The sequence below is a fragment of the Dendroctonus ponderosae genome, unplaced genomic scaffold (genome assembly GCF_020466585.1).
Source record: "Dendroctonus ponderosae isolate FM_Combo_2020 unplaced genomic scaffold, Dpon_F_20191213v2 Dpon_F_20191213_5, whole genome shotgun sequence".
NCBI classification, from domain to species: domain Eukaryota; kingdom Metazoa; phylum Arthropoda; class Insecta; order Coleoptera; family Curculionidae; genus Dendroctonus; species Dendroctonus ponderosae.
Window position 1 is genome coordinate 12,890,971 of NW_026018715.1, and position 10,111 is coordinate 12,901,081.

General features: G+C 39.3%; 2 protein-coding genes and 1 long non-coding RNA gene across 5 annotated transcripts; 2 read left to right on the forward strand and 1 right to left on the reverse strand.

Annotated features, from left to right (window-relative positions):
• Positions 1–1,578: 1,578 nt before the first annotated feature.
• Positions 1,579–4,707, forward strand: LOC125504600 (BTB/POZ domain-containing adapter for CUL3-mediated RhoA degradation protein 3-like). Of its 3 annotated transcripts, none has more exons than XM_048666828.1 (5): positions 1,579–1,920; positions 2,162–2,367; positions 2,420–2,674; positions 2,728–3,001; positions 4,307–4,707. In XM_048666828.1, the coding sequence occupies exons 1-4, from the start codon at positions 1,737–1,739 to the stop codon at positions 2,986–2,988; spliced, it is 906 nt and encodes a 301-aa protein (XP_048522785.1). In that variant the 5' UTR covers positions 1,579–1,736; the 3' UTR covers positions 2,989–3,001; positions 4,307–4,707. The 3 variants fall into 3 exon arrangements, with proteins under 3 accessions (XP_048522785.1, XP_048522786.1, XP_048522784.1); XM_048666829.1 differs by having other exon boundaries at positions 2,728–2,944; XM_048666827.1 differs by having other exon boundaries at positions 2,728–4,707.
• A 30-nt stretch (positions 4,708–4,737) lies between these two features.
• Positions 4,738–8,381, reverse strand: LOC125504599. Its single transcript, XM_048666826.1, has 10 exons — positions 8,286–8,381; positions 8,108–8,231; positions 7,572–7,737; positions 7,309–7,516; positions 7,063–7,252; positions 6,972–7,013; positions 6,763–6,920; positions 6,412–6,533; positions 6,173–6,353; positions 4,738–6,114 (listed from the first exon to the last, which is right to left on the reverse strand). The coding sequence occupies exons 3-10, from the start codon at positions 7,677–7,679 to the stop codon at positions 5,921–5,923; spliced, it is 1,203 nt and encodes a 400-aa protein (XP_048522783.1). The 5' UTR covers positions 7,680–7,737; positions 8,108–8,231; positions 8,286–8,381; the 3' UTR covers positions 4,738–5,920.
• A 443-nt stretch (positions 8,382–8,824) lies between these two features.
• LOC125504601 lies at positions 8,825–9,693 on the forward strand. Its single transcript, XR_007281585.1, has 2 exons — positions 8,825–9,048; positions 9,629–9,693. It is a non-coding gene; the product is annotated as an uncharacterized LOC125504601 (long non-coding RNA).
• The last annotated feature ends 418 nt before the right edge of the window (positions 9,694–10,111 follow it).

Below are 10,111 nucleotides of genomic sequence, written 5' to 3' on the forward strand. Positions count from 1 at the left end.
TTCTCAAACATGACGCTGCTTTTTTTGAAGTTTCTCAAAAACGGTTTGTGCCACAAAATTGGTTTTGGCATCGTTGGATTGAGAATTGAACATTCCATTCAGTCGTAACAACGTCAGTGAGGAAATTCGCGTAGATTTGACACAGAAAGCGAAATTTGAATAGCAGACATTTAGGTGCAAGATTATGCCAAAATTCCATGTTTTCCGCCCCGTTTTTGCTCATTTCTCGGAGGCAAAATGAGCAAGAACGCTCATTTGTAAATCATGCGAGAGATAAATAATCCAGGGGGGGTCATGACCCCCATGACCCCTCCTGGATCCGCCCTTGCCCACATAAATATTAATTTATATGTTTTTTGTTTGAGTTTATTGAGTTTTGTGATTTGTGGTTTGATATCGAATGCGTGGTTGTGTTCGATTGTGGTTACTTCTTAGTTTGTAGCGTGTTTTTAGTTGGTGGTGGGTTCTGTTCGGCATACTTTGTTTATGTCGCATGGCTTTTGTTACTGGGGTTTTCTTCTATATAATGCCAGGAAATTTGTACAATATATTAATTTAGTAAGATGCCCATGCCAGCAAGCAGCTAATATGGAGATAATTTGTCGCAATGGCATGCCGATACTGGAGCTGGCGCATTCTTATACTTACTACAAGTTTCGGTAAGTTTCAAAGCTTAACTCCCGAAAAATTATTCTTCAAAAACCGGCGTTTTTTAGTTGGTAATAATCTGTCGGATTTATCGGATAATCGGAATTATAAGTTTCTTGTTTGTCTTGTCTCTGCCCAAGGAATATTTTCCGCACAAAATCAGTACTTCTCCACTTTCGAAGAAATCAACAACCTTTGTTGCCTAGAAACCCTCCCTGGTGACGTGCTTTTCCGGATACACATAAACCTGATCGACCAATCGCTTGTCGACCCTTTGAATATCAGACATGTACCATGGCAACGAGTAAATACGAACCCATCAACTTTGAATTCAGCTGTCAGTAAAACAGTATTTATTGAAATTGAAGTTTTAAATTAACCGGTTTTTACACGTTCGTTTTGGAAAAAGTGTCTTATTTGTCCGAAGTGCCTCTCGAAGGTTTGAAGGACCCGAAAATGTGACTTTAAGCTAGAAAATTAGCGATTGTAAAGGAAATGTTGACGATTTTTGCGACTTAAATCGTTGGCAGGATATTAAGGGTGGGAAGTTTTCAAATTGAGACCCGATATATTGGAAAACAAGAGCATTCGACAGGGTGACCAAGGTAAGAGTGCATTACATCTGAACCTTCTAGCATGTTTTTTAATGAGTGCGATGCATTCCTCGCGTCCGTGAGCAAATGATGTAAAATTTGAGACTTTTGAGAAAATTTACATTTTTTCAAAAAATCGAACTCCCACCCTTGATGGCTTCGAGAATTTGATGTTCCTTGCATTAGTATAAAAATAAAGTTCTTGTTTAACCGTTCCGCTTTGTTTTTATTGGTTTACCCCGTTCCAATTTACTTGGCGCCAAGCCAAAACTGGCGATTTTTACGTACGTTTGGTGATATTCGTCCGATAGTTGGCGACACCGTCATTTCTCAGTCTGGCCACCCTGCTTGTCTCTGGTCTGTGGATCAAAAAACCTAACCTTATAGTAAATCAAAATATCTTCTCTGTGAGTCACTGAAGAAAACAAATAAGAGCATCTTTCGCTCCTTTAAGCTCGTATTCCGGTTTTGCAATTATTCAAAACGTCGGTTTATATGTTCGAAACTGAATCCAGTACCATGTCGGGAAAGACGACGATCAAAGGGAATCCGTCCCAATATGTGAAGTTAAATGTTGGGGGCTCTTTGCATTACACCACTATTGGCACCCTAACGAAGCATGATACCATGCTGCGGGCCATGTTTAGTGGGCGAATGGAGGTTCTGTCGGATTCCGATGGTGAGTGTCCAAGAACCAGCTACTAGTAGCAGAAGTACTTTCTTTAACAAAAAAACCTCCCGTTCTTCTTAGCCATTTAGTCCATTAGTCGAATCGTTCTATTAAATCATCAACCATCCATAATTTATTACCGTCAAATTTCCAATTCCAATACCATCAAATTCCTTTCTTATTGATAAGATAGTACGCCAGTTTATTTCTATCGCTTTTGTGATATGTGGGTTTTTCCTCCACTACTTAGGCTGGATTCTAATAGACCGATGCGGCAAACACTTTGGCACCCTGTTAAACTTCCTCCGAGATGGAAGCGTTTCCTTGCCAGAATCAAGCAGGGACACCGCAGAACTGCTAGCAGAAGCAAAGTACTATTGTATTGAAGAACTAGCTGAATCGTGCAATAAGGCCTTGCATAAAAAGGAGCGCGGCGAACATGATCCTATTTGCATGGTAATTCCCTCCGGCCTCCAACACAAGCTTTGCCTAACTAATTTTCCTGTAGGTTCCACTGATAACTTCCCTCAAAGAAGAGGAGACATTGATCAGCTCCAACTCAACCAAACCGGCGATCAAACTGCTGATTAATCGCCACAATAACAAATATTCGTATACTTCAACCTCAGACGATAATCTGCTGAAGAACATTGAACTGTTCGATAAACTGTCCCTATGGTACAGCAATCGGGTGATGTTTTTAAAGGATGTCATCAGCACAGGCGAGATTTGCTGCTGGATATTTTATGGGCATGGGAAAAAAGTATGTGAGCGAAAACCCATAGATTACATCTACAACTCTTGAGTACATTGCAGGTGTCTGAAGTGTGTTGCACTTCGATAGTTTACGCCACCGATAAAAAGCACACAAAGGTGGAATGTCCAGAAGCGCGCATCTACGAGGAAACACTGAATATTCTGCTGTACGAGAACCGAAATGCCCCCAATCAGGAGCTGATGCAAGCGACCTCAACAAGGGCAGCCGTAAGCGGCATGTCTTCTTACACGAGCGACGAGGAGGAAGAACGCTCAGGTATAGAACGCTTGAGGTCTAATAAAAGTAGCAACACCAGCTGATTTATCAGGAAAAGTAGGTCTTTGCCAAAATCCAAGCATTGTTAATCTATTTCATTTCATTATACAGCACAACTTTTATAATCCAATGACAAACTCAACTGGATGAAGAATTATCAGTTGCGAGTTAAAGCGTTATCGTCTAGGTATTTTCGCGGTTAAAAAAATGCGATAAAGATTATCAAAGTTGTACTGTGTTTATTAAATTAATCTATTCTTCTACTTCACTTTTAGCACTGTGTTTATAATGTGTTTTTAACGGGGTTTAGAGCGATGTTAAGCAGAAGTGGGTCCTTTTTCAGGTAAATTCTGTTCTTGATGGGCTTAGATTTAATATCGGGAATTGGATCGGTGTTAAAATAACGGTGGTTCTTCAAATTTCCGATATTTTGCCGTAAATCTCCACAAATTTGCGAAGCAGCATTTTTTGTTTGCAAAAGTGTGTTTTGTATTTTCGTGCTTTTGGTTGATAAATTAAAAAATGTAAATCGTCGGCAATTTTAAAGCGCAGACTTTTCTGTTATGTTGATCCAAATCCCCATAAACACAAGAGTGGTAAAAGCTGCATCGTTACATTATATTTATCGTTTAACGTTTTATTCCTCGGATGAACAGTTTTGAGATTGAAAACCATCACAGTTTTCGAATTTTGTTCGCACAAGCCTCAGTCTAGTCATTGAGCTGATAAATGTGGGCTTGGCTGCAAAACTAGAGAACCTTGAGTATCAGGGTGTTAATAGACTATAAATAACTATAACTAGCCGTTTAAAATATAGGAAAACCATGGAAGGATAGCCAAATTATAGGCAAGTTGATGTATGTGTTTATTATAAACCTTGTAGTTGGCTATTCAAAGGCACATACTCTAATGTGGAGTTTGGTGCAGTTTTTACAGTATTACATGAACCGTTTTATTCAAGATAATTGATTAATAGCATTTTAATTATCATGCTACCGAGCAGAGCACTTTTCAAAGGTAGTTTCCCCTGTATGTCCAAACTAACGACTGAGTCACTGTTTGTTGTAGTCTAACGTTTATCAAATCCGCAATTCATTGACTGACTGGTTTATACGGCGTAAGGACTAGATGTATGTACCTCCCCATCGCATTAATTCGTGTACTGTAATGTTGATGTTAGCATGTGAATGTTGGTCCTTTCCTTTCAATATCTGTGCTTAAATTTGATGTTTCTAAACAGTGCTCAACGCAGGCGTTTTATCAAATCCACGAATAAATCACAATCAATTTTTTTGTCTAATTGTTATATCGTTTCGATGTTTAGCAGCTTTCTGACTTGGTGCATTTGTATGTGTGTTTCAGCGGTAAACTGAGCCTGGCTCTCCGTTGCCATCCACCAACCCCGTTCTCCACCAACACCACCCATTACCGCCCAACAATACCCGTTGTCTTGTCCGCCTAACCGTTTGACCGGAGCTTTTTTGCCGTTCATGTCTTGTGTTATGCGTTGCTGGTATCCGCGTCGCATGTTTTTGTCTCGCCGTCGGAACGCTTCTAATTAGGTAGGTAACTTATCCACATTAAACCAGAGACTACTTGCAAAACCCCCATATAACGAACGTCGCTGTAATTGATACATTGTGCCCCTAGCGTATGTTTAGTAATACTGTGATGTTAATATTGTAGCATTATTTATTTTTAATATAGGTCAATGATAACTGAAATGCTGCGAGCTTCTGTACTAAATAGACACGTTGAAACCATATGTGACTTTCGTCTGCACCCTGTAGCGATTTTTATAAAAATCTTTTATTTCAAACTTAATACAATTTGGCTTAACCCACTACGTCTACTATATATTCTAACTTTTGGCATCGACACTTTGGTAGTTTTGCTTCCATATATCTTCTGGATCCCAAGTGAATATTACCGTGAGTTTTAAAATGTTCAGCGGTCTAAAACGCACAGTCCATTCAAATTAGAACCAATAAATAAATCAGCGGTTGAAGCTGAAAACAAATTTGAAAACATTCCTAACTAATAATCAACACAGTATAAAATGAATACATAACAATATTTCAATGTGTTCCTGTAACTCAGTTTTCCACACCTAGACGTCGAATATTTTCCCAGATGAGCCTAAATTCTAATAATTTCGCTACAATGTACACACATTTACTAATTTAAACTACACGGCTAATAATTCCATTTTTTTATGTAACCAATGGACATCTGAATACATGCAAAAAATATATTTTCTCTAATCTGAATATCTAGCAATGCTGCTTTAAAAACGTTTTATTAGATCGATATAAGCGTAATAGTCTTGCTATTCCAGGTCTTATCTAATACAGTTGGGTTTTATTTTGGCATATTTGAGCGTCTTATTTATACATATACGAATGTCTGGAATCGTTATTTTTGTAGAAAATTAAAGACATCTTTGATAAAGTTGACTGGAAACCATTCGATTAAGATATTTTCTCTGCTGCCTGTTTGGTAAGGGCAAGATTAATTTTTTTAAAACTTACTGAATATACTATGGGCTATACTTTGCTTAAAGCTAACACCCGTTGATTCATACGTACAATAACGTTATATAACTGCTCATTGTAATGTATAAATCAACTATAAATCCTAACATTATTATCACACCTATTTAAAAATAACTTCCGTAGATGCACAATAGTCTTTGGTAATCGTCTTAGATTGGTAAAATATTGAACGTTTCCTTATGGAATTGGTACCATTTTTTTGGAAAATAGCCAATTTAATGCGAACAACTTTTTCGGTGATTTAAATACGTGATAGAAAGGAGGGAGCTCTGGAATGTGAGTTCGGTATTGTCATTCGTAATTTAAAAATTTAAAGGCTGCTAAATAGGCCAAATGTTCGATGTTATATCAATTGAAATATCCAGAGCTCATCACCCAAAAGTGTTTGTCAACTAGTTCGGAACTTCGCTGAAGAATGTTTCTAGTCACTAAACGAATTGATAGTGGAATTGTGTCTGGTTTTTCTACTTCCCTCCTCCAGGTCGGCATTGGGGTTAATACTTTGGCTGAGTGCGATGGTTTTGGGGAAATCGATCAGTGCGTAACTTTTCTTTTGCAACGTTGGACTGCCCTGAGCGCCGGCCGTTTGGGTAACTGTTGCTTGCGACGACGTCCCTGCAAAACACGTTTAATGCACATAACGAAAAAAAAAACGGGAAACAGATCAGTTTACCTGCGTTTCCATTCAGGTCGTTTTTCACCTGATCCAGATCCAATTCCGCGTAATTCACTTCCGGTATACCGGCGTGCTCTGTTTCGTAAGCAGTCGGTGTGCATGGCACGCTGTTACTCATATACATTTGTGCGGAATCCTTGTTGGGAATTGCAACGTTACTAACTGAGCTGTGCTGTTGCTATAAAAAATCACTTTTCCCATGTACCTACACCTAAAACACTTAATTTCAACCATACCTGTAGGGCGTGTATACTGTCCACATCTCTTGTATCAATGTTGGCGTAACAGTGCAGTTCCTCACGCACACTGTTCCCGATATCTTTGGTGTCAACGTTCACGTAAACATGACAATTTGCCTCTAAAAATCACACAAGTTTGTTTGATTAGTTTTTTTTAAGGTACAGTGGATAGTGTGATCTCACGAGAGAAAGTCGTTATTTACTTTAAATTTAGCCGACGACTTTATGAAAAAACGCTTGTAAGTGTCCTAAAACCTTACACAAAAGTGTGCGTGTTAAGCGATATGGAAACCTTCGGTTTCGAAAAAAGAGTTTGCTTCTCGTGCCTTTAAATAAAATGACACTCACCTACATCTCCAGGACCAACATTGGCATAATTCAGAGGACTACTAATCCCATTTTCCACTATGGAGCTGTGGCGCTTGTTATTGTTGTGCTCCAATGGAAAAGCCGACGTTAAAACCGGAGGTGGCGATAAAGCAGTCGGACTTAGGTGCCCGCCGTTACTGAAAACGCAGTTGCTTAATTTCAAGTAATTAGTATTTTTGTGTTAGTACCTTGAAATGGAGCCCGGCCTGCTTAAGACTCCGGCATGCGATCTGAAAAATGCCCGTAAAAACATTGTCAATATTAACGCGAGATTGTTACCGTATGATCGGTTGTGCAGGATTGAGATGGGTGGCATCTGCGATTGCTGGAAGCAAATGACCATCTGGTCGTCTTTGTACAGGAGGGCCCGAAGATGCACCGAGGACGGAAAAATCGATGTTGTTCTGATTCGGGTTGTGCACCAAGTGGGAATTATCACCGCTCATCACATTTACATCCTGAACTCCACCTGGAAACATTCCTTTTATTAGGAAAAGCGCGCAAGTTTAAACTCAAAAAACCTACCAATAATATGTAGTTGAACCAACTTAAACAGCTGCTCACACTTTATACATTTGAACGCAAAGTAACCAGGGCCTGTAGGGCTGCGCCTGCCGCACTCTATACTGAAAACGCTCCGATCTAAATCAAAGCCATATCTTCGCAAAGACCGTAGAGGCCACCGTGTAGGGTTACTGCCTTTCTGATGCCAAATCAATTCAACGTCAGTAACCTGCAAAATTCGCGAAATTGAGCAAAACGACATTGAGAAAGCTGTGAAAACTTACCTCTAGTTTGCCTCGATTTACTGGCCTGTCGCGATCATCGACGTTTATCACATGAAAAATGTTGGGATGCGTGTCGTTGATGTCTGCTTTGCTATTCACGCAACCCATCTTCACATAAAGTAGATTCGTTGTCTCAAAAAGGCCTAATCACCAAGGCAAAATTGTACTGAAAATGACCAAAATTTGAGCGATTTGGATGCTTAAAATTTCAGTGTAACTCGGCAATGTTTGATTGATTTCATTACATTCAAGTCTAGCGGAAAACTAGACAGCAGCAAGAGGTCTGCAAAGGCAACTTGCCTTATTTAATTAAGTAAATTGATGGTGAGTCACATATTTTCAAAATGCATTTGAGACATTGAGCCCATCAATCATCATTCATTTTCGGGGAATATGGAGATTAATTGTTGGAATGAGTGCGGTTTAGATGTTCTCACCGCAACTGAGTGTTTGAGATTTTTACAATATTACCCAATTATAGTTAATAAGTAAATATAAACAAAAGGACCAAGGTTAGCCCTATCAAAACATGCTACCTCTAAATGAAGCGATGTTCCTTTCGGCATTGTTTGTTAGCTCACCACGCCCTCACGTGCATCCTGCGGACAAGAAGGTTGGCGGTACTTTTTGCAAAACAGCATTTTCTTTGGTTCAATTTAACTAAGAAAACAATGTTTTTTATTTTTAAATTACAAATGCGTATGTGTATCATACATCACCCGAATGTCACTGTCACCCTGCCCAGAATCCAGGGAAGCCAATCCCGGGTTGCCTATGGTAACGTTCAGCTATCCGGGATTGATCTTATTTAGTGCTCTATCGCTTTCTGTTTCACGCTTTTGTTCACTGCTGTGTAGTAAATTAGATGGCAGCAGGTCATTTGTTCTTGTGGGAGCCAGGGACAACAGACAACAACCTTACCGACTGCGCTTGGTAGGAAGTACGTCGCCTCTACAACCGGAACATGACAAGTATTGCTTTTATTATGAAATAAACCAGTGTTAGTAATCATTTTTTTTATTGTTACTAACACTGGTTTATTTTATAATACAAGCAATACTCAATACTCGTCATGTTCCAGTTGTAGAGGCGACGTACTTCCTATCAAGAGCAGTCGGTAAGGTAGATGCCTGTTGTCCCTGGTTCCCACATTCTGTAAACAGTTCGAATTTGCGTAACAGTTTCCCCAATTATTAGGGTAAGTTTTGGGATAATTTGAGCAAAAGGTGTCTTTTGTAAGCAAACCCCCAATGCCCCACACTTATCTAGGCAAAAGCTTTCAAAGGCAAGTTTAGTGCCATTTTGGCGAATTAGGTTAGCAATTGTTTAATGGTGGATGAGATGGACAGTGCATGTTTGGCGGCTTGAAAATAGTAAAATTTTCCGAGACTTTTCGCTTTATGTGCGGAATATTTGTGTTTTTCGGAAAGCAGACGCATTTATGTAGTGTTTCGTAGTGTTTTCCCGGCCGAAAAAGGTATGGGAGCAGAAAAAATCGATCTTTGGTTTCTGACGTTTGCTGTCAATTGCAGGCACAACCATAATATGCTACCAGTCACAAACAGGATTTTTCCATTGTCAGAAAATAATTTTTTATTCGAATGAATCTAAAAGTGCCATTTTTCGATCAGAAGCGATGATCAATTCTTTACTGTTCATTTGTTTTACTTTTTCACACGGACTTTTACGCACGTGTGCGCAAGAGTAAATGTGACAAATTAAACGTGTAGTATAAAGTATTTTCGGGGGCGATTTGGAACAAAATTCACATTTAGAGGAGGAACTGGTCACAGACGTTGGGACTTTTTCTTCAATCCGGTCTCGGTTTTGAGAAATCGATTTTTTGGTGTTTCGTCGGACGATTTTCACATACATTTTTTTTTACTTTAATCAAAAAAATAAGCTCTTTATGGAAAATGTGGACCCTCCCAGAGTATCCACGGATGACTTTTCCAAGAGAAAAACTTGCAAACGAACAAACTGCGCAAATTCTGGGCACGCCACTGGATAGAGGCGCCCAAACCGCAGAAAATAACGCATAATTTCTTTTGTTGCAGTAAAATGCCCCATAATCGAGCCATTGGATATTTTCCAAAAAAATCTCCAAAACCACAAATACTGGCAAAATCTGGAGCACGCCACTGAAAAAGCGACTCAAAATTCCCAAAAAAACCTCGCATGGAATTTTCCCCGGAATCCCCATGTTCAAGCCTTTTTTGAGAAAACTGCCAACATTTCCCCATCCATGGTTGACTTTCTAAAAAGGACATTTACTTCTCTCTAGAATGATGTACAAATGAGCGTTCATTTTGCCTCCGAGATATGAGCAAAAACGGGCCGGAAACCATGAAATTTTGGCATAATCTTGCACCTAAGTGTTTGATATTCAAATTTCGCTTTCTGGGTCAAAACTACTCGAATTTCGAATGGTTCTTGATAAACTTGGAATAAAGGCCATTTAGTTATCTCTGGAATGATGTAAAAACGAGCGTTCTTGCTCATTTTGCTTCCGAGAAACATGCAAAACGGGACGGAAAACA

Coding starts and splice junctions, on each gene's coding strand:
- LOC125504600 (XM_048666827.1), top strand. CDS start 1,737: ATGTTCGAAACTGAATCCAGTACCATGTCGGGAAAGACGACGATCAAA. Junction 1,921..2,161: donor GGTTCTGTCGGATTCCGATG/GTGAGTGTCCAA, acceptor TCCACTACTTAG/GCTGGATTCTAATAGACCGA. Junction 2,368..2,419: donor AACATGATCCTATTTGCATG/GTAATTCCCTCC, acceptor ATTTTCCTGTAG/GTTCCACTGATAACTTCCCT.
- LOC125504599 (XM_048666826.1), bottom strand. CDS start 7,679: ATGGGTTGCGTGAATAGCAAAGCAGACATCAACGACACGCATCCCAAC. Junction 6,921..6,971: donor AGGCCGGGCTCCATTTCAAG/GTACTAACACAA, acceptor CTGCGTTTTCAG/TAACGGCGGGCACCTAAGTC. Junction 6,534..6,762: donor TGTTGGTCCTGGAGATGTAG/GTGAGTGTCATT, acceptor TGTGATTTTTAG/AGGCAAATTGTCATGTTTAC.